Below are 23,314 nucleotides of genomic sequence, written 5' to 3' on the forward strand. Positions count from 1 at the left end.
CCCCCCCCCCCCCCCCGCCACCTTCACTCCCTCCGGCTCCACCATGTGGAGTCAGGGTGGCTTCATCCATAGATATCAAACCCCGGATGAGGAGCCAGGACTCCTGGGTTCTATTTCCAGCCCTGGCACAGACTCACCGAGTGACCACGAGCAGGCGCCACCCCTCCATGCCTCAGTTTCCCCATGGAGATGGTGATAGTGACTTGGCAGAGCTGGGGGGGTGGAGTCCAGGGCTGAAATTGTCAGGGGGCTGAGGGAGCCCATGGGGTCATCGGCGGAGCTGGGAACGGACAGGAAGAGGTCCGTGCTGGGTCAGACGGGAGCAGCAGGGGAGCTGCACTGAGGGGCCCAGGCTGCGAATGGATTTAACCTGAGACTCACTGTCACCCTCCAGTGACTGGTCTGGAGAGGAGACGAGACCTGCTGCTGGGGCGGCCAGACCAGCACCAGGGCAGGGGGGGTGAGGTGGACATGGGGCCCTGTCTGGCTGCAAGGACCTGAGTGGGGGTGGGGCTAGGGGTCAGCTCCCCATGGGAGCTGTGGGAGGCAGGACTCCTGGGTTCTCTCCCCAGCTCCGCCCGACTTGCTGCCTGACCGGGGGCCGGCTGCTTCCCGGCTCTGTGCTGGAGCTGCCCAGTGGGGCAGTGCCTGGAAACTCTGCGTGTTGCCAGCACGGGGCCGTGCGGGCGGATTGAGCGGGTTCGAGGGAAGTACTAGACGGCTTCCGGCCCTCAGATAGCGGCTGTGCTAAGCCACCCACCCCGGCAAAGGACACTCCCCAGCACCTGAATGGAGCGCAGAGGGGGAGTCGGGCTCGGTAGGGGGCTGTGGCCCCACGGGATTCCTAGGTGGAGCGGGGTCCTGCAGAGAGCTCCCGAGGCTGGCACAAGGAGTGGGGGGGCCTGTGCCACTGAGACAGGACTAGCCTGGAAGGTCTCTGCAGCACGGCTAGCTGCTCCCAGGCCAGCCCGAGCCCACGGGGCAGCTGGATGGGGAGGGATGTCTCAGACCCGACCTTGGCTGGCCCCAGCTGCAGGACTTGGTGCCATGAGGCTCCTGCGGCGGTGAGTTCCGCAGGCTGGCGCTCTGCTGGGGGAGGAAGCCTGTCCATTGATTGTCCACCGGGACTGGACACAGCTCATCAGGGGCCTCTGATGGGGCCAGGCTCCCGACCGCTACAGGGGGTGGGGTGGTTGGGAGGGGGTTGTATCACGCTCTCCCAACCCCGATCCTGGTTCACTCACAGCTCCATGGGGTCACCAAGTACAGAGCTCAGACCGCCCCCCTGCTCCCGCAGCCAACCTACATGAAGATCCACCAGCACGCAGGGGCTAGGACACACAGCAGAGCAGTTCCAAATGCACCCAGGGGAGGGGAGGGGAGGCTCACACACATGCCCTACCCAGCCCTCCACACCCCTAGGCTCTGCCCCGAGGCCACATGGGGACCATGGTCCACACCAGCGTACCCCGGTTCTGGGGGGCCGCGGGACCGGTCCTGGGGGAGGAGCCCCACTGCCAGAGGGCGCCGCCCTGGAGAGCGGATTGTGGGACGTGCATGGGGCCCTGGGCCCCCCCACCATTGCAGGTCACCCTGAACTCACCGGGGCCTTAGAGGGAGCCCAGCCCCCCGCTCCTTCCACCCCCACCCCAGAAGAGCTGAGCAGCTAGACACCCGCAGCCCAGCTCGCCCCACCTCGCCCGTCCTGCCCGGGGAGGGCAGCATCCCCAGGGCCTGGCGCAGGCTGGCTACAGGGTTTGGGATTCTCCACCCTCCCCCAGGCACCCGAAAGGCATCCCTCGCACAGCCTCACGACCCTATCGCCCGCGTGGGCACAGGCACCAGCTACGCAAGCCCAGGCCCTCACCTTTCAGTCCCTGCCTCTGCCGGGACTCTGGTGGGGGTCTGCTCGAGTGCCCATCTGGACTGGGGCGCTGCCCGTGGGGCGCAGCGTCTCGCCCTGCCCTGGACTGTGAGATTCCTGCGCTCGGAGCAGAGAGCCCCTTGCCTTCTCCTGGGGGCTCAAGCCAACTCCCAGCCCCAGGGCACCGAGGGGCTTGGGCACCTCGCAAACTGCTGGGCACTGCCGGACCCTGGCTGGCAAGCTGGGGCACCGGGCAGAGCCCTGGCTGTCCAGGCTGACCCCTGCTCACCCCATCATCCCTCCCGTGAGGCACCGAGAGGCCGGTGGGTTTCGCTAGCCCAGGCTGGCCCGTGCCCCAGCGCTGCGCCCGCCACATTACCTTCCAAGGAGACGGGTTCAAAGAGGCCGAACTGCTCCAGCACCTTGACAAACAGAACCAGCACCACCAGCACAGCGATCACCTCCAGCCCTTCCAGGTTCATGGTGAGGGGAGCTCAGGGCATGGCCCCCCCGGCCCCCGACCGGCTAGTTCCCCCGGCGCCCCGATCAGCCAGACGCCACGACCGCCGGGACATGCATCTCCACGGAGCCACCAGGCCTGCCGTGGGGGCATCAGCCTTCACCCCTCCTCCTGGGGGGCCCCCGCCATCCGGCACCGGACCAGCCCCTGCCGTCCAGAACCCCACGGCAGGGGTGCCCCACTGTGCCGGGCAGAGAGTTGGCCAGTCCTAGGCAGCCCAAAGGAGCCGTCCACCTTGCTAGAGCGGGGCTGGAGGACGTGTGCGAGTAGAGAGGGAGTGAGGGAGGCAGTGCGGGGGGGTGGGGGGAGCCATGCCCTCCCATTCCAATGACACCACCTCCATCGATTTGCTTAATGCGGTTGCTAAGCAAACGGGCCACAGATATTAAGAGGATCTCAGCTCCCCTCCGGGGATGCTGGGTTAAACATCCACAGGGAGGAACGGCTCCGGTACATCCTCTGTGCCCCCCCCCCCCCCGGTGCTGCTCCCAGCCAGCCATTGGGGGGGGGCATGCACTCCCCCGGTGCCATCCTCTGCCTGATGCCTACCCTCAAGATGCCTGGCACAGCATGGGAGGAGAGCAACATGCCACCTAGGCTGGGGGCCAGAACTGTGCCAGCCTGCATGCAGGGGGCATAGGGACAGTTCGGGGTGGGGAGGGGTCTGCTGCCTTCCCCCCTCTTGCCTTGCCCCCCTCCCAGTTAGTGTGTATCAGGACTCAGGTCCCAGAATGCACCTGGCTTTACAGCCATTGACACCAACGCTCCTTTGCTTTGGTCACCCGACTGCCTGGCTCTCTCTGTGCCTCGCTATGGTCCTGCGGCAGCGAGTTCCGCAGGTGAATGGATCTGCCCTTCAGGGGGCTGGCCGTGAGGGACAGGACTCTCCTCCTCCCACTTCTCTCTGTCCCCGCCGGAGTGGATAGCAAGCCCCGGGGTTCGTGTTTGCTGGCTGTTTGGTGGGTCCCATTCTTCGTGGCTGTGACCAAAGCCTCTGGTTGCACGTGGCACCAGCAGCCCCTTAGCAGAGGCCACAGAGGGACTGGGCCTTGTGGACCCAAGGCTGGGGCAGGGCTGGAGCGGGGTCGGGACCAGCCCACCTGCCACCCAGGCTCCCTCGGCTCTAGGGAGAGGAGTCAGCCCCTGGGGCTCACAGTCCAGCCCCTTGAACCTCCCCGGCCCCCACTGCCTGCACTGGGCACTGACCCCCCGGGCCCAGCCCCTGGCAGGGGACAGACCCTGCTCTGGGATTCGGGGAGCGTTCCCTGCCAAGCGATGGCCAGAGCAGGGCAGCTGGGCGTGGCAGTACTGATGCTCGGCATTTCCATGGCAGAGCGGGCAGCCTCGGGGTCACTGTCCCCTGTAACTGCGGGGGAAACTGAGGCACGGAGCAGGGACATGGCTCCTCGGCCAGAATCAGCCCGTGTGGGATGGAACCCAGGAGTCCTGGCTCCCAGGCTGGTGCTGTGGGCACAGGGTCACCTTCCTCCAGGCAGCAGAGAGGGCAAGTCTCAGGGCCCAGTTTAACGCAGGTCCGGCTGCATCCCGGGCTGGAGGACTCAGGGGAGCAGTGGGGCCAGGCCGGGGTGAGGGGAATTGGGGCAGGAGCAGGTGGTGGCTAGTATGGGGTGAATGTTCAGGGTGATTCTTCTTTTAGCTGAACGGGATCAACTCCCCCCAGCAGGGAGTGGGGCCGGGGGCAGGGCTGGTGGGTGCCCAAGGTCGTGGTGACTTTGGGTGGCAGGATCCAGCCGGCTGCTGAGAAGCGGTTTTGCTAGAGAGCAGGCGGGGCTGGGCTGGGACCCAGGGAACAGCCCTGGGGGCTAGGACGGCTCCCCGGGGTGCTGACCTCTTCACGGGTCACCTCGGGACAAGTGCACCAGGAAACCAACGAGACCCCTGAGCTCCAGCCAGGATATTCTCATTCCCTGGACAGACAACCGAACCCTGCTCACAGATTTCCAACTCTGTGGGTGAAACCAGACAATCCCTACGCTCTCAAATGAACTCTCACAGAAAAATGATAAAAGACAAACCCACCCGGTCACCTGGGAGCGAACACTTTTCACACAGCGATCACTCTGTCGCTGACCTCTCAGTCCTCAGCCTCGGAGGAAACCTGCACAACATCTTCACAGGGCGAGCCTGGGAGCTTACATGTATCACTTTGCTAGACACTAAACATCATGGATTAATAGAGACATGGGATTTATAGCTCATTACCACAAACTGTAACTCACTAGCCCCCCATCCCCAACTCCCACCATGACTGGAGGGTGTTAACAGGCCACTTCACCTTGAATGGTCCCTTGAAATGTGTGTTAACTCCTTATGCTAAACAGTCTGTTCCACCAGATATTTAGCTGTGACACGTCTGAGAGCGAAGGAAGAGCTCTGTGTAAGCTCGAGAGCTTGTCACTGTCACCACCAGCAGCGGTCTGATAAAAGCTACGACCTCACCCACCTTGTCCCTCTAATGTCCTGGGACCGACATGGCTACACCACCGCTGCATAGATCGTTAATAAAAACGTGTTAATTAGCACAGGCCACGAATCTGTCCCTGCAGAACCCCACTGGAAAGGCACCCCTTCCATGAGGTGTCCCCAGTTACTGTTACATTTGATGCCTCACAGCCAGGCAGCTTTTCATCCAGTTAATGAGGGCCATGGGAATTTTATATTGTTCTAACCAAAATGTTGTGCGGTACCAAGTCAAACACCTTACAGCAGTCTAGTACGTCAACACCATCACCCTTAAAACCAAACTTGGAATCTCTTCAAAAACCAGATACTAAGTTACTTTGACAGAACCTATTTTCCATAAACCCTTTGGGGGGTGGAGGCCCCAGGGGTCCAGAACGAGTGGACTCCCTGAGGGGGCCCATGGCGAGAGACAGACATGCTAAGGCTTAGAGAGGTGCGGCTCCAGGAGGTGGAGGGGCCTAACCCCAAGAGAGAGTGGACCCCTGAGAAGGGCTGTCTCAGTGAAAGGGGCACCCCCCATGGACCGCACGGGGCCAAGAGTGGGCACGATCTGCGAGTCCATGACAAATGGACAAGTACCATTTTCAGGATTCTTTTTGATCCTAATACACTTAAAAATGCCTTCTGCTGGCCATAGAGTTCTGTGTCCCTTTGCTTCCCTTATCAATTTTCTACAACTCCTAGCTTCTGATTTATATTCATTACTATCAACTTCCCCTTGCTTCCATTTGTTATCTCTCTAGAGAGAGAGAGAGAGAGAGTGATTTTATAGCTTCCTTAACTTCCCCTCTAAATAGGGTTACCGTGCATCCAGGTTTTCTCAGACATTGCCTCTTTTTTGAGGCTCCGTCCTCTGTCCAGGTGGATTTTTCAAATAACATGCAGTATCTGGGATTTTTTTAGAGCAGATGCTGCAACTCAGAAAGAGCCCCGATTGGCCCACTTCCTGATTGGTCCCTCCCCTGCATCGGCAGCTGATTGGTTCATTCCCCTGCAGCCACAGCTGCCGGATCCTACCCACCCAGGTCCTGGCTCCTAGCCTTGGGGAGGGGGTTCCACAGGGAGGTGCTGACTGACGGCTGTCGCTGCATCCCGGGCTTGTGCCAGCTGCCCTGCCACTGTGACAGGGAGCAACACTGCCCCCCGCCCCACCTCCAGTGAGTACCCATGCCACAGGTACCCCTTCCAACTCCCCTAACTGTACCCCCTGTCCAGCTCCCCCTTAGTGTCCTCCTTTGGGGAACCTGAAATATGGTAACCCTACCTCTAAGCCTGGTCCCCTTTAACCAGTTCACCCTTCTTCCTCCATCGTGGCTTTCAGGGCATCTGGCAAAGTGTTCTTAACCAATTCCCAATGATCAGTCACTTTTTTCTGAATAAATTCTGCTTCCCAGCTGGTCCGGCTCATAATTGTTTGTAGCTTTGTGAAACTGGCCCCGTTAAAGCACCAAGTCCGCCTGTCGCTGGTCCGGCCTTTCCTCTGTGTGCACAGGAGAAGTGCGACCAAGTCGGGACCCCTTGTCCCTAAGCTGCCATCAATGTTTAGTTCTGCGATCAGCGCCGGTGTCTGCCCGGACGGGGCTGAGACGGACCCCCCACCACCACACTCTGCAATGTTGCCACTCAAATTTATTGCCACAAGGGGGCGCCCTTTCTCCACATATCACTGAGTGGGGTGGCCGGTCTATGGGGCTAGAAAACGGGCCCCTCCCCAGGCTGGCTCCACCCTGGCCGCATGCAGGGTGCGGCGCCCAGGCCCCAGCCGGAGAGCGCCCTCCCTGGTCACCGACGGAACAAGCAGCCCGGGCTTCCAATGGCATCCGGCCTGCAGCCCCTCCTGAGTTCCCGCTGCCCAGTGCTCTGCCGGTGCCCCTCACTCCCGACCCGCAGCCCCCTGCCAGCCCAGCCCAGCCAGTGCCCCTCACTCCCAACCCGCAGCCCCCTGCCGGCCCAGCCAGTGCCCCTCACTCCCGACCCCCAGCCCCCTGCCGGCCCAGCCAGTGCCCCTCACTCCCGACCCGCAGCCCCCTGCTGGCCCAGCCAGTGCCCCTCACTCCCGACCCGCAGCCCCCTGCCGGCCCAGCCCCCGACAGCTCTGCCGGTGCCCCTCACTCCCGACCCACAGCCTCCTGCCAGCCCAGCCAGTGCCCCTCACTCCTGACCCACAGCCCCCTGCCGGCCCAGCCCCGACCGCTCTGCCGGTGCCCCTCACTCCCGACCCGCAGCCCCATGCTAGTCCAGTCCTTGCCCCCCCTCCTAGTTCTGCCGGCGCCCCTCACTCCCGACCTGCAGCCCCCTTGCTGTTGCAGTCTTTGGCCTCTCCTTACACTGTGGCCAAGGGTGCAGAGGGGCGGGATGGAAAGTGACCGAACTCGCTGCATGTGGTCCCTGGCTGGCTGAGATCTACCCAGAGGCTGTTGCAGCTGCAGCCCTGCCTCCCCCCCCCCCCCCCCCCCCGGCTCTGACAAACACTGGGCCGGGGCCCCGCTGCCAGGCAGACTCAGTGCCTTGCCCATGGGCCCGCTGGTGCCCCGGAGTCCTGCAAACAGCCCCTATTCAGTCCTGCCACCAGGACCCAGTGGGGGCGGTTCAGGGCCCGGCCGAGGCCCCCGTACCCAGTCCAGGGAACACCCCAAATGCAGCTGGACAATGCAAAGCTCCGACTCCTGCTGCCCCCTCTGAGCGGCGCAGCCTCCCCGCTTGTTTTTGGGGCTCCCCTTGCAGCCCACGGCCTGCCCTCCCTGAGCCTGGAGAGCCGGCGATTCACCCCTTTGGGCTGGACCCATGCCAATGGCTGTCGGCTCCCAGGGGACAGGGACCACGCACTGTGCCACGCACCCCGCCCGGCTGCGTGACCGACACAACAAATCCCCTGCTTCGCTGCAAGCTCCCTCCATCACAGGTGTGCCCGGCAGGGCTGCGCCTCGTTCCCTGGGCTGGGGAGGACACTGTCAGGGCAGCACACGCCGGGCTGCTCCCTCGGGTGCCTGCTCTCGGGCTGTGCTGCATCGATTGCCCGCAGAGGAGAGTCCTGACTCATGCACTAGGAAGCAGCATCTCTCCCCTCTCCGACAGCCTGGGACTCTAGACAGACAGATGGGCGAACCCAGCCCCACAGGCAGGGCAGGGGTAGAGTCATCTGGCACCTGCCCCTGACCTGGAAATCCAATTCCACTCTCTCCCCCGCCCTCCCGCGATGCCAGGAGATCACACCCCTGGCACGATGCGATTTGCGGCGCAGGAGGCCAGGTCGTCACAGCCTGAGGCCAGAAAAGCGAAGCACGATCCTCGGGGCCCATCTGGCCCTGCGCATCGCAGGAGAGCAGCCGGGGGCGTCCTGCCCCGGCCAGGCAGCAGTGGTGCTAGGGAAGGGAAAGGATCCGAGCGGGTGATTTGCACGTAGCGGGACACTAGAGAACGACGTGAGATTCCCGGCGGCCCCCAGGCTAACCGGGCGGGACAGAGACCTCGTCAGCAGAGGGCAGCTTGCCAGCTCTCTGAATTGCCCAACGTACTGCCTGGCAATGAAGGAGCGCCGGACCGCGCAGGCCGCTCGCCGGGCTTCCAGAGGAGGGTGTTATACGCTCACCGCACGCGGCAACACGCGCTGGCGGCTCCGTCGGGCCCGATCAGGGACCCGGCGTAGCATCGCTGGAGCCCGGCAATGCATTTCCCAGGGCGTGGGGAGCACGGCGGCGGCAGGGGGGTCGGAACGTAGTGCCCCCCTCTAGCAGCTCCTAGGAGTCGTGCCAGCGAACGCTGCCGGAGCTGCACGCCGGGGAGCCAGAGGCAGACGCAATGACGCCAAGAATGCCAGAGAGTCACCCGCAGCGATGGGAGCAAATGGGCGAGTCGCCCCCGGCTGCAGCTAGCAGCCGGGCAGCGTGACACGCACCACCACCCGCGTCACCATGCAGGGGACCCCCTGGAGACACTGCGTGGCCCCATCCTGGTCAGCGAGCCGAGACTGGGGCCTGCAAACCCAGGGCCTCGCCCGGGCCCTCCAGACAAAGGGCATCACTCTCCTCGCTGCCCACAGCCTCCGGCGGTGCTAGTGCCACTGCGGGCGCCGGAGCAAGACCAGTGGGAGAGGGAATCCGGGCCAGCGCGGGGCATCAGGCGCATTCCCTCCCCATCGGCCTCCCACACACGGGGTTCCTTCCTGTCCTGGGGGGCTCTGAGCCGGGCCACGCGGGGAGCTCAGGGGAGGGGGGCTCTCACACCGATCTAGCCAAACCGGCGCCCAGGCGAACCCGCGTGTGTGGACGAGGTCTGTGCTGAACGGAGGCAAAGCCCAGGGGAACGGGCGTCTGTCCACAGCATCTAGACTCCACACCGACGCCCGGGGCGGAGCTGGGCCTAGCGAGAGCCAAGCAGGGGCGTGGCGGGGTCTCCACCCCACCCCCGTCCTGGGCAGGTGAAAAGGGCCCGTTCGCCTGTGCCCGGTGCACCTGGGGGAGAGTCGGGGCTGGCGGAGGAAGCTGAGTTGGTGTAAAGCCAGAACGAGGGGGCTGCAGGGAGGAGCTCTCCAGTCACCCCCAGCCGAGGAGTCCTGGGGGCAGCCAGCCCTGGGATCCCACCTGGGGCACAGCCTCTGGCAAGCCCCCGAGAGGGGGAGCCCCAGGCAGGGAGAAGACACAGAGAAGTAGGAAATTGCCCAGGGACTCAGCAGCCAGGTTGGAGCGTGAGCAGACACTGGTTGCTGGGCAGAGGGTCACTGGGCTGGAACCCGGAGCAGCGGGCACAGATTGGGCAGTGGAGCAGGAAGGGGAGGTCTCTGGTGACGGGGCTGGAGTCCAGAGAGAGACAGGATGGCGGTTGGAAGCCGAGAGAAGGGAGCATCCCTTGGGTTCCTGGCCTGATGCTGAGCGATATCCTGGCAGACTGGGCCAGAGAGACCCAGGTGACACCCCACCGCCAGCAGCTCCAGCTAAAGCCCCCCCGGAAAGTGTCTTTGTCTCCCCCCCCCCCCCCCCCGTGTCCTTTCCCTTCCCCACCTTGTTTCCTGTCCCCCCCGTTTGCCTTCTGTCTAAGAAGCATCTGGCTTAGCCCGCTACGCCTGGAGATTTTCCAACGGCTGCTGCGAGACTCTCACCAAAACGAGGCCCCTAAATGCAACGCCCCGAACAGCCCGACGCTGGTACAAGTTTGCCAGGTCTCGGGGTGGCTGAGGAGACCGTGGGCTGGGCCCGGGTTTCTCCAGCAGAGAGGTTACAAACGAAAGGCAAGCCCAGAAACAGACACTGCGTTGCCTGTGGCAGCTCTCTCTTCCCTTGTGTGGTGTGGTGTGGGTGTGCGCACGCGTGTGTGTGGGTGTGTGTGCACGCGCGTGCAGGGGGGTTGCCTGGTTCTGCCGTCTAGGAATCGGGATCGGACTTTAGCAGCAGCCCCAGCCCAGCTCACCTCACGTCCCTTCAGCGAGGGATGCAGGCCTGCTGGCCGTTAGCCCCCACAGCAGCTTGGCCACGGAAGGAATCTCCCCTTGTCAAGACAGAGTTTGCTTTCCTCCTGGCCCTGGGCCCTTTCAGGCCACGGGAGACTCCTGGTGCTTGGGGATACGGATCGTGGGCAGACGTGCATGGGAGAGGCCACACCAGGACCCCTGTCCCAGCGCCACGCTGGGGAGATGAGGCCAGATCTCACCTCCCCCCACAGCTGGAGGCTAGAACAAGGGGTCTCCCCCCCTTTCCACCGGGCTGCACTGTAACAGCACCAGGGTGTTCACTCTGAAACCTAACAATGACAATTGTTACTAGTAACAGCTAGCTCCATCCAGGCTGGTTGGTGGAACAGAATCCTAGCTAGCCTGCTTATCCCCCAACCACAACCTGCCTCCTCCGCAGAAGATTTACAAACAAGATAAATCACACGGCAGCTGCTGTGCTGATTGAATTATTAATTTCCATGTTGAATTTCTTAAAACCCTCCAGTGTTTAATTTCAGCCCAGGCGCTGCGGGGCGGCCAGAAGACGGGCCCCTCCCTGCAGGAGGGAAATGCGGCTTCCGCGGAGTGCCGGGGTCTTGCTCTGAGCTGTGTTGCAGGGGGGCTCCCTAAACAGCTGAGCCCACCCCCGCTCGTTGCACGGGGGGGCTAGGGCAGATGATGATGGCGCTTTGCATCTGCTCTAGGTCTCGCAGTCCCTGGGGAGCTCTCTGCACACCCCCCGGGCCTCGTTAAAGCACCCCAAGGGCTTTAGTCATTGGGGAGGTTCAACCCCGGGCTCTGGCTGGGAACAGCCCAGCGGGGGGCTGGCTGGGCACCCTGCTAGCGAACCTGGTTGGGAGCCAGAGAAGCCACCTAGGCCAGGCCTGAATCCCACCTCCCCGGACTCCCGGCAGACAGACGGCTGGTGGGCCTCCAGGTGGGATTCAGCACCTCCCAGAGCCCTGGCTTTCCCAGAGGCCCCCTGGGGAGGCTGCCCGACGGGGCCGCTCAGCGCTGAGGGTTGGTGGTGCCGCGTGGACAGCTGCCTATTGGGAGCCAGGCTGAGAACTAGCAACTCGCATCACACCGCTGGCCCCCGGCCGGCAGCGAGCCTCAGTGACTGTGCCTGGCCGGACGCTGCAGGGGTGGGAGCAGACAGACAGACAGACAGACACGGAGCGCCGCCCTAGAGGTGAAGTGCCCTGCACCCCCCGGCCCCATTGTACTCCCCCTTAAAGGAAACAACGCAAGGCTACACTCCAGCTGCCAGCCCCACCGGTGCCGGCTCAGAAGGACGGGGACAGGGAATCGGGGGGAGGGGGGGTAAGAAGCCCCTTGGGGCGCCCAGTGCACCCGACCCCTCCAAATACCCATTTCCAGGCGAATGAAACGAATGCAGATATAGGTCCCGCCCCAAGGGGCTCCCAGCCAAGAGCAGCCTGGGGCTGGCACAGGAGATCCCCAGCGTAAGAGTGACGGCACCAGACCCCTCGCCAGCCTGCCCCGGCCACGCCACAGCCTGCTTTGGGACAGGGGGAAGCCAGGACTGAGCACCGCCTGCGGGCAGGGCAGCCGTCTCCACGTAGGGGCGGCCAGGCCACGGCCAGCTCCGTCTGCCAGAGCGGGGCACTGCCAGGGAGCCGCCCTCTGGCATCGCACGGTACAAACACAGCGGGCCGGGGAAGAGCCAGGGAATAACCCGCCCGGTAGGCTGGCAGCCACAGCCACAGACACACCTTGCCGGGCGATTGGGAAACCCCTTGGGATTCGGGTCACCCCAACCCGGCGCAGACCCAGCCCTGCCCTCCCCCGCCAGATCCCCCTGGGCCCCCCGCTTGCCCCCGCTACCGTCGATGCCGCTGATGATCTTGAAGCACTTGGTGGTGAACCAGTAGGAGATAAGGAGGAGGATGACGATCAGCGAGGCGTAGAGCAGGCTGTCGCTGTGTGGGGATGCCCTCTCCATGGCTCCATCCCTGGCGTCTGCCCCGGTGCCCCCCGGTGCCAGCGCCCCCCTGCCAGCGCGGGCGCTGGGCTGGGACTCGCTGCCTCCCCGCAAAGGGGTCGGGAGCGACACACGATAGCCGAGCTCCCAAACCAATTACCGTAATTGCTCTCATCTAACACAGCTCCCGTCTAAAAATAACCACCCGGCCCAGGGGAGCCCGGCACTGCCAGCTGGCACAAGAGGGGGGCCGGCCTAGCCCCTCCCCACGAGCCAGCCCGAGACAGTTCACCAGCAGCCTGCGGAGACACAGGGCCTCTGCGGCCAATGTACGCTCAGGAGCCTCTCCCAGACCCCTCACCCTCTGGCCTGTCGCCTCCCAGCCCCTGGGGGAGGAGTTCCCCAGGGCACGTCCACACTGCAGCGTAAGCCCCGGGTTCAAACTCAGCCTCAAACCGAACCCCTCTTCCGCCTACACGCCAGTCACGCTGACCCAGGCTTGGACCCAGGGCGTCATGGGGGCGGAGAGTCCGACCCTGAGTCAAGCCGGGACCCAGGGTTCAAGCCCTGTTGCTTTGCAGTGCGGACGCAGCCCCACTGGACCTGTGCTCTGGGAGCTCACCAAAAGTATCCCACAATGCCCCAGGCCGACTTCCTTTGTCCTCGGGCCAGTCGTGTTCCCGCGCTGCCCCACGCCCAAAGGGCCGAGCGGCCCCGTTTCGGGAGGGCGCTGGGAAATCTGGGATATGGGTGGTTGGACTTGTCCCTGCAGAACGCTGTGTAGACGCTGGAGTCCGGGCTCAACAGTTCCACACCTGGGGTGACAGAGGAGTGGAGCTGCTCACGCCTCAGGTTAACAAACTCAGGGACTGCTCCCTCGAGCTCTGCTAACCCGGGGCTTGCACTCAGTGTAGACAGATCCTCCGAGGCCTTGTCTTCACGGGAAAAACGAGGTGCATTCATCACTGGAGTTAGTTACCCCAAGGCCAGATGCTAGCGAAGGCAGGGCAGGCTGTGGTTGCCACATGAGTTACAGGGCAAGATAAACCCCGTCACCTCGAGCCGCAAATACAGGGGAAGCTACAAACAGCCTCGGCTGCCCTGGGATTTCTCCTGGCGACCCGAGCTGAGCCAGCGCAGCGTTCGTGACGCTCCCACCTGCTCTGGCGAGCCGTGGTCTCCATCCATCCCCCCGAGCGGGCCAGGGGCACGTGCAGAACCCAGATCCTGCACCCCGGATGCAGCAACGGATCAGAACCCAGCAGTCTTGACTCATCCCCCAGCAGCCCAGCCCCTCACGCCAGCTGAGACCTGAGCAGTGACAGCCTGGGGGCAAGAGACACCCCCCCCATCCCCCCTCCATGCTGCCGGCAGGCCCCACTGACCCCGGGGGCAGATCCAGGCCGGGGGGAGTTACAGCAGACGAGTGCGTAAACCTCTGTGTTTCTAGGCTTCCCTCACCCCTGCAGCCCCGGGCCCGTGTTCAGACCCAGCCGGAGCCGAGCGGCAGACGCTGCTGTCCCACTTTCTGCCTGGGTTTTTAAAATAAGGCTCTGAACGCCCCCTTCCCCCGCTGGCTGGTGCTACCGCCAAAGCACAGCGCTGCCACCGAGCTAAAATTAGCCGCCTCGCCAGCCCGTCGTGCACAGGGTATAAACAGCCGTGCCCGAGGGCAGGGCCCCTCGCCCAGATGCGGCCGTCGGAGCAGTCTCCACGCAGTCCCCCCTCGTGGGGCCGGGGCCACTAGCCAATGGCATGGCCAGCCACGGGAGCTGGGTGGGGGGCGGCTCTCACAGAGATACCAGGTGGGGAGAGCTGCCCCCAACCGTGGTTCCTTCCATCGCCACCCTGGCCAGTTGCAACGGGATGCAGCCTCCTTGCGGATCCGTCATCCCCGCCACCCGGGACGACTCAGCCCCTGTAACTCCCTCCCCGCCGCAGGAGGGCAGCAGGGGACAGACGCTGGCAGGGACTCTCAGGGGATCCTTCAGCATGGCCCAGGCAAGCCGCCCTGCTCCTCCAGGGACTCCCAGGCACTACGTGCTCCCCCGGGGACTCCCAGGGTGCTGCGGGGTCCCATTCCCATGGGGGGCCCCGCTGGCTGCCCCCAGAGACAAGCCCTGGAGAAACTGGGCTGTAGCTCTGCTCCCACGGCGGGTTGTGGCCGCACGGGGGCCACAGCCCGTTGACTCGGCAGCTGCTACTAGCCCTGGTCAGCTCCAGAGAGTCCCCTGGGGCTCTTTGCTCCCTGGCTGGAAGCCCGGCCTCCTCCCAGAGCAGGGCGGGACCTGGGCCAAGCAGCCAGGGGGCTGATGGCCTGAGAACCAAAAAAAAAAAAAAAAAAAAACCTCTCTCCATCACCCATTAGGAGAGTTAAATTTAGGTCACAGCTGCTCCCTTATTACCCAGCTGCTAATCAGAGACGGGGCACGTTATTAATCAGCACATGAGCATATCGGCGCCGGTCTATTTTCGGGTGCTGAAGTCACCGTTTTAACCTGGTAAATTGATGGAGTCATTTCTCTTGCCCCAGCCTAGCCCCGTCCTTGGCCCGGACGCCACGGGCTCTTGCTGGGCCCCCGGGGCGGGGGGGGGGGATTTGGCCTATGCCAGCCGCAGCATGAGCCCCTACGCAGACAGGTCGTGCTGCGCTGGCATCAGCAGCATTACAGCGGACCCATGCCGGCCACAGCTTTGCCCGGGTTTGCTGGGAGGTTGGCCCGGTGTGGCATCGCCGGGGATGGAATTGGGACAGATTCCCCTCCCAGACAGGCCCGAGATGCGGCACAGGCAGCCCCAGCGTGGGAGGGGGCAGGGAACGGCACGCCGGAAGGGTTCAGGGTGACAGTGCCCGGGAGCCATGGCGGGAACTGGCAAATAGCGAAGCCCCAGGCTCCCTGTGGGGGCCGGAGCAGCGGAACGGGCGAGCGCGGTTCAGAGACCGGGATTGCGGAGAGAGAGAGCGGGCTGGCCTGGGGGCCCCTGCAGAGCATTCCCTGCGCTGGTCCCGGTCCTGCTGTCACCCCTGCAGGGCCCAGCGCCACCATGCACGGAGCAGGCAGGCTCGGGCTCCAGCTTTCCAAAGCAGTCTAAGATTCCCAGCCAGGAGCAGCGACACCATGGGCCCATCTAACCTGGCATCCTGCCTCCTGCGCCCCGGCCTAGAGCGCTGGCCCATCCGATCTGGTGTCCCTACTGCCCACTGACTCAGCAGCAGGCAGAATTATAACCCTGCCCAGTGCCTGCAAGGGGGGGGGAGCGCCGAGCTGTAGCCCAGCCAGGCGGGGATGGAGAGCAGCTCTGCTTGCGCTGTCTGTGTGCCCCGGATGGCTGGTTTCAGAGCCACGATGAGCTGGCAAGAACCCTGCCAACAGACAGAGGAGAGGCTGCGATTCCCTGGGCCATGGTTAAAATCTGAGCTCGGGGGGTGGGAAGTTCCTGCTGGCGCCTAAGTTCCCTCTAAGCTGCTTGGCCGCGCGGCCGGCTACCAAGGGCTGCACAGGCAGGGAGAGAGGCCTCTCCCCCAGTCCCAGTGGTGGGGCAGCCTGCACCCCAAACACCTCATCCCCAGTCCCAGGCCTGGGGCAGCCTGCACCCCAAACCCCTCATCCCCAGTCCCAGCCCAGAACTCATACCCCCTGCCAGAGCCCTCGCCCCTCTGCACCCCAACCCTCTGCCGCAGCCCTGAGCCCCCTCCCACACCCCAAACCCCTCATCCCCAGCCCCACCATAGAGCCTGCACCCCCAGCCAGAGCCCTCACCCCCCTGCACCCCAACCCTCTGCACCAGCCCAGAGCCCCCTCCCATATGCTGAACCCCTCGGCCCCACCCCCATCACCTCTATATTGGTCCACAGAACAAAATTCATTCTGCACATGGACGTAAGAAATGAGAGGGAACATTGGCTGGCGCTGGGGGGGCCTCTGCACCAGCCACCTTATGAATAGTTGGGTTCACAACCCAGCCCAAAGCCCTTTCTCTAAGGGCACGGGAGGAACACGGCAGCCACGGACACAGGATTCACGCCCTGCCCGAGACAGCCACGTCAAAACCCAAGCAAAGCCACAGAGACGGATGTGTAGCCGAATGGCCGGGGGGCAGGGTCACACTGGCAGGCCTGGAAAATTAGAACAGGAGCTCCCAGCCTTGCCCACGCCCCCATCGGCCAGGGCTGTGTGGAAACACCCCCAGAGACACAGACGCTTCTCCATTCATGGAGCAGCTGCCCCAACGTTGCCAGCCCGAGATTGTAAGATCAGGAGTCTCGCCACATTGGTCGCTTTCCTTAAGCCCGAGTTCTGCTTTCACTTTATCAATAACTCGTGTTTCCTTAAACGATCGTCAGATTTAGTCTATAGGTAATTCTAGGATTCGCCAGCAGCGCGGTCTCTGGTGCCAGCTCTAAGGTGCAGCTGACCTGGGGTAAGTGACGGGTCCTTTGGGACGGGGAGTAGCCTGAATGTTGCTGTGATCATTGGGGTAAGGGCCCGGCTATCACAGAGGCAGCTCACCGGGGAGGCGAGACAGCCCGGCGAGCCAACGGGACTGTCTGGGACGCCCTGGTCAGCCTGTTCCACTCACACTTGATAATTGGTGGGTGAGATCTAAGTACAGAACTCACAGCCTGTCAGAGTGTGGGGGGACACAAGGCCCTGCACCCCCGGCTTCCTGTGATTCTCTGTGACTCTCAGTAAAGCAGAAGGTTTATTTAGACGACAGGAACACAGTCCAAGACAGGTCTTGCAGGTACAGACAACAGGATCCCCACCAATTAGGTGCATCTTGGGGTTCCAGGGGCACCACAGCCCCCTTGAGAGGTCAGAGCCCCGTCTGCCTCCCAGCCATTTCACCAGCCAGCTCCTCAAACTCTCCTTCAGCGACCCCTCCCACAGCCTTTGTTCAGTTTCCCGGGCAAAGGTGTCACCTGGCCTCTAACCCCTTCCTGGGTTCTCATGTTACATGCTCAGGTATCCTCCCTCAAGGCCAGTCTCCCATCCCCCAATGCAGACCATCCCAGCCAAACCCCCCTGCCTTCCCAGGCAACACTCCCCACTCAGCATTCAAAGACCACATTAAGAACAGTCCCAGTTTGTCACACAGCCATTGTGGCCCTGTCAACACTGGTTCTCCACTTGTGAAGTAACTCCCTGCTCTCCATGTGTCAGTATATAATGCCTGCATCTGTAACTTTCACTCTATGCATCCGAAGAAGTGAGGTTTTTACTCACGAAAGCTTATGCCCAAATAAATCTGTTAGTCTTTAAGGTGCCACCAGACTCCTTGTTGTTTTTGTAGATACAGACTAACACGGCTACCCCCTGATACTTGACAGCCATTGTGGGGTTTGTGGCTGGTTCGTGTCGGGTATCTGCATCCAAGTCACTGCAGGCAGCGTTACAGGGAGAATCTCCCCTTCAGTTCACAAATCAGAACGTTTCTAGCCCTCATGGCCTCAGAGAAGCACCTGGAAGCGCCTAGAGGCTCAGACTCCAGAAGTGGACCTTCAGCCCATCAGTCCTCAGGGAGACGCTATATTCCCTGTTTACAGAGGGAGCAGAGAAGACAGGTGTGTGCTCCTGGATTTTCAGTTAACCTTTTCTCTCCCTCTCCCCATTCCCTGCTGCGCGGGGTTGGGCAGCCGTTTGAAGGTGACCCTTCTAATTGTTTGACTCACTGGGCCTGGGGCTCGAATGGGGGCGTGACAGACTGTACTCTTGTTCACCCTTTTACAAGTCCATGATAAGTTTTGTAAAAGTATACCATGTGAGGTGTCAGTGAAAAACTCATAATCTGCTGACCATTAGTGTCCTGGTAAAATGTGTGTGGCAACATTGTATGAAAAGGTATAAGATTCTATTGTATGACATTGCTGAGACATGCTCCAAGTTTAGAAAAGCAGGCATAATCCAGTTCCTCAGAGACCAAAGATACGTTGATGCCTCGGCCAGGTGTCAACTTAATCACATGAACTATCCCTTCGGTAAGCGGCCGTTCTTTGGCAGGAAGAAGGGTGTGAGCGAGAGATTTACATATTGGCAAAGGAACAGCGAGGGTTCCTGTGTAAACAGACTAGCTGTTGGAGATGATTCTCAGAGGAGAAAAAGATACAAAAATGAGGAACAGAGGCCCCAGATCACCTCTCTACCCTCAGCTCTACTCAACAACATTTGAAAAGAAAGCATCATTGAACTTGGGGAGGGGTCCTGGCTGAAGGGATCTAGCCAACTGCTGTAAGCATGTGGGGAGAGAAACCTTTTACTTTAAATTGTTAAGTTAGGGATTAGTCTGCATTTTACCTTTTATTTCTTTATAATTGGTTCTGGCTTCTATGCCTCATTCCTTGTAATCACTTAAAATCTATCTTTGTGTAGTTAATAAACTTGTTTTATTGTTTTCTCTAAGCCAGTGTGTGTTTGGGAACCTCCATTTGAGATAACTGGGTTTGTGCATCTCATTGGCTGGTAATGAAATGAGGGCCTTTCCGTGATCTTGTATTACACCGAAGGACAGAGCTGGGCAGTACGAGATGCACATTTCTGGGGACAAGTCGGGAAGTTTGCTGGTGTCGCTCTGCAATAGGATTCAGGAGTGGCTGGCTAGAAGCTGGGAGTGATTTAGCATGCTGGAGGCGGTGTGTGAACAGATGGAGAGTGGCTGTTCTCACAGTGTAAAGGGCACCCCAGCTTGGAGAGTTGAACTATCCGTCAGTCCCGATTGCCACGGGGGGGGGGGTCAGCTCTCGTTTTCCTCCAGGTGTGAGGAGCTCCCCACGCTGCCCGGGGGACACAGGGGCTGGGCGGGATGGCGGGAGATTCCTCTCTTGTGTCTTTGGTTTGGTTCATGGATCCATCCCTGGCCAGCTGGGGCTGGTGTGATCATCTCCCCTGGCTGTTGAGGAGGAGGGCTGGGACCAGACGGCTCGCTCACCTCCAGCTCACCGGGTCCAAGCCAGCCTTACTGGAAGCAACCAAGAGCTGCTCCATGACCTGGGGGGGGGGGGGGTCTTGGCGGGTCTCTCGGCAGGCAGCCCCGAGAGCTGGCGCAGCTGGCTAGGAGCACTGCCAAAGGGCCCGCAGGTGGGGAAGGTCCCTGGGAACTTGAGTTTGGCATGGAAAGAGCGGAGGCTGCCTTGTGACCCCTGAAGGGCGGAGGCAGCCTGCAGCCCCCCTGTGCGTGACTGCTCAGCACAGCACAAGGGGGAGCGGCAAGGCTCAGCCCCACGCACACGTACAGCGAGGCTGGAGAACGCTCGGAGGGGGAAGAGCCCTGCACCAGCCCCTTGCAAGGAGCGGGGGCAATGGCCGTGAGCAGGAAGGCAGCCCCACAGCTCAGAGCGCACCCGGACAGAGCCCAGGGGATGCCTTGTTCCCAGCCGCGGCTGGGGCGCCCCCAGAGGCGGGAGCCCATGTTAGGTCAGAAAAACAGACCAAGGTAGCAGAGACTTCTCGCTCTGCCCAATGCCGGCAGATCCATCAGGCTGGCTTGGCTTCTTACTGCCCCCCCCTCCCCGCAGGGCGTTAGACGAGCCATCTCCTCTGCTAAAATCCATCTGCTCCCACCCCGTTCATCAAACACTGCCACCCACCCCACTTACTGGGGGACGGGCACTATGCATCTTCCAGGACCTTCACAAGCTATCGGAGGCCAAGGTCACCCTCTCACTGGGCTGGCAGGGACACGTGGCACGTGAAGGTCACTCCGCCGACTGTTCCAGGGGAACACTCCCGATATCGTCCCCTTCCCTCTGGGGGTAGCACCCTGGGTGCACGAGCGTGTACACACACACACACACACACACACAGAGTGTGTGTAATTAAGAGCCAGTTGCCGCAAGCAACAGGGAACCAGCCGTGATGGTTCTCCAGGCCGCCCTTGGAGGCGTGGGCTGGGCCAGCCCGTGGCAATGCTCTGGGGTGGGGCCGGGAAGTTATCACCACCCTCCAGAATGAGCGGATGGGGCTGTAATTGCTTGATGCGGAGCGAGGAGCTCAGCGGGCTGGGCTCCAAATGGCTGCACTTCCGTTGGCTCGGGGGATTGCATTTGCCGGCTTGTCAGACACCTACGCCTTCCTCGCTGAGAGCCCGCGTGTGTGAGCCGACTACACCGGGAGAGCGACGGCCGAGCAATTGGCCAGCGGCCGAGGCGTTTGACAATGCTGTAATTCGGGTGGCTGGCTGCCACTGCGGCTGGGCCCAAGGGGTGGAGCAGGCGGCTATGTGACCTCCCGGCCGCCGAGGCGCAGAACATGGGCTGGTGCCGGTTTCTCTGAAAGGCCTGCATGGATGTCACTGCAGCAGCCAAGCCCCAATACCAGGCCACGCGGCGGGGAAAGGCGGGCAGCTGATGAGCATAGGAGAGCGGCAGCCCAGAAACTCAGCTGACCTCCTATGGGCCCCCGGCTCTTCTCATTCACCCCAGCACAGACCACTGGCCCTGGTCCAAAAGCCAAGGGAAGGAGAGGCAGGGCCAGCGAGCACCACATCGGTACTGCTTACAGCAGGGTGCGCGGTTTGCTGCAATTCACACCCCTGCTGGCATCCCTGCCTGCTCTCGCTGGCCTAGAAGGCACCTCCAGCCCCCAGTTGGGAGCAGCTGACTGAAAGGAGAATGCCCCTTAACAAGCCCCCTCCCCCTGCAATTCCAGCAGCCCCCAGCCCTGCACTGGGACCCTGGAGTCAGCACCAACTGAGGAGAGAGGCCGCCCCCCTCGCCCCCCTGCAGGCGTCCGACTCATTCCAGGCTGCATGCTCTCTCCTCCCAGCCCCGAGCGGCTCCCGAGACGTGCCAGGCTCCCCCGCAAGGCAGGACAGCTGCTGAATGTGAAATCAGAGCCTGTCAGCCCAGCGCCAGGCACGGCGCCAAAGCGGTGGGTTCCTCATAGCCTCTGCCACAGACAGTCCTGTGGAGTGAGACTGACAACACGACGAAGCCAGACGGTGTGACGGGCCGGGGCACACTGCGAGTCTCACGCCCTCACCCAGCACCGACGTGGCCGTACGAGCCCAAGGGCCTGGCTATAGAGCGATCCACCTCCCCCCCGCTTCAGCACCCCCAAGGGAGCACAGTGCATCCTGCCTTCGCAGCACCCACCCCGTCAGCCCCAGGGAGCGAGACACTGGAGCCGGGCTCCCACAGGGCAGCATGAGTGGCACCCCAATGCAGGGAGGAGAGATCGGGGATCCCCAGGGGAAGGGGACCCGGCCACAGCCCCACCCCGCTGCGCATCCCCACCCCGTGAGCAGCTCAAGATGGTTAGCTGGAGAAGTGGCTACAAGTGCAGATGTCGAGCAGGACCTAGGTCTGCAGACCAGGTCAGAGAGCCCAGGTGCAGCCCCTGGCCAGGTGGGCTCTGGAGGGGCAGGGGCTGCACAGGACCAGGGAGAGCTCAGCAAGCCCCATGCATAGGGGAGTCTGGGGTTTAGGGCTGGCTCTGGTTTCGGGTCAGTTCTTGGGTTGGCCCAACCAGCGTGCCTGGCACTAGCTGGACCCAGAGGGCACAGATGGCTCTCAAGCAAGGCAGACACGCCCTGGGGCGGGGGGCAGGCTCCAGTCACTCAGCGCTGCCGGCTGTGCATGCGTCACTGGGTTGGGGTGTTGCTCTGTACGGATGATGTCTCCCCCTCCAAGAGACACCTCCAGAGCAATCTAGCACCTATTACGGGGGGAAGGGGGCTGGGTTTGCTGGCAGCGAATGGGTGTGGGGGGGATGAAGACCCCTGTCCAGGGAGGGGCACGGGAGCCAAGGCTTTCACCCCTTTTCCCTGTGGGGCAGAGGGAGTCCTGGGGTCATGCACCGGGTCTGTGACTTTTGCTAAATGATATCGCTGGGGTGCCCAGGGTGAGCCTAGCCACAGAGCAAGGGGCTGAGGCAGGTGCCCAGCCAGGGAGGGTGGGGGTCTCTCCTGGTGCAGCTGTGGAAGCAGCAGCTGGTGTCCCGGACCCAGGGAAAGGGGAGGTTTGGATTGTAACTCAGCATCAAAGACAACCTGCTCCCTGCACTCAGGGTGTGGGCTCCCCGAGGACTGACCCCAAGCCTGCAACCCCTAGGGCTGGGGCCAGACATACGCATGAAGCTGGTCTGGGGGCAGAGGGGAGACTGGATCCCTACCCCCAACCCATGCCCCAAGCCCCCCAGATCATTTCTCCTGGGGGGCAGGACAGGGCATGGGTAGGCTGTGATTCAATCCCCAGTGCTTTGCCCCCCCCAGGTGTGTGCGTGAGAATGACACACACCCCCCGCTGGTCCCACAGCGGATCTGACTTCTGTAGCAACCCTGTCCCCAATCTCCTGCACATCCAGACACAGAACCCTTTGTGGTGCCCCATACCACGCCACCTGCCCCCATAACAGCTCCCGTAACCCATAAGCCCCCCCCCCGGGCTCTGACAACCCCCCCCTTCCCCTCTGTTAAGAGACTCCAGCCTCAGCCCCTTAAAGACAAGCCCAGTAAACGCACCCCAGCCCCACCCGGGCTCTGTGCCCACCGCCAGCCTCCACGACGCGGGCCCAGGGCACCGTCCGGGCGGGCACAGGACCACCACGCGGCCCCACCAGGGACACGCGCCGACGGGGCGTCCTACCTGGCGAGAGGGTCCCGGTGACCAAGTGGTAGAAGAAGCGAATCGCCCTGCGCAGCTGCCGGTGGCACCGCCGCTGGCAGCGATTCATGGTGCCCGCGGGCAGCGCCGGGCAGGGGCAGGACCCGGCCACTCCCCTTCTCAGCCGGGGGGCCCGGGAGTTCCCTTCCCCGGTCCCAAGGCTCCCTGGGCATCAGGGGCGGGTCCAGCCCCGGGGCCCCGATCCCTGCCGCCGGAGACACGGGCCCCCCGGGCGCAGCGGCCGGGCAGAGCCCCGCCAGGGCTCGCTGCAGGACCCGCTGCCCCGGCCGCTCCGTCCCCGCCGCCGCCTGTGGCCGGGCTCTGCCCAGCCGCGATGGGGCAGCCCCGGCGGGCGGCGCCCCGCTCGGGGGACGCGCAGGATGCCGCGGTCGGCATGGCAACGGCCAGACTCCACAGGTCCCGCTGACCAATGGGCGCCGCCGCCGCCCCCCCGCGGCCTCCCGGCGCTGGCAGGG

At 62.7% G+C, this 23,314-nt stretch overlaps 1 protein-coding gene across 1 annotated transcript in view; it reads right to left on the minus strand.

The window, feature by feature from the left end:
* The window catches only part of KCNIP2 (potassium voltage-gated channel interacting protein 2), a gene marked incomplete at its 5' end in the record, with an annotated part of 61,861 nt that extends 38,904 nt beyond the window's left edge, over window positions 1-22,957 (minus strand). The window contains 1 exon segment of the mRNA XM_034777477.1: window positions 22,824-22,957. Coding sequence (XP_034633368.1) covers window positions 22,824-22,908 — 85 coding nt within the window.
* Between the last annotated feature and the right edge of the window lie 357 nt (window positions 22,958-23,314).

The sequence above is a fragment of the Trachemys scripta genome, chromosome 7 (genome assembly GCF_013100865.1).
Source record: "Trachemys scripta elegans isolate TJP31775 chromosome 7, CAS_Tse_1.0, whole genome shotgun sequence".
Taxonomy (NCBI): domain Eukaryota; kingdom Metazoa; phylum Chordata; order Testudines; family Emydidae; genus Trachemys; species Trachemys scripta.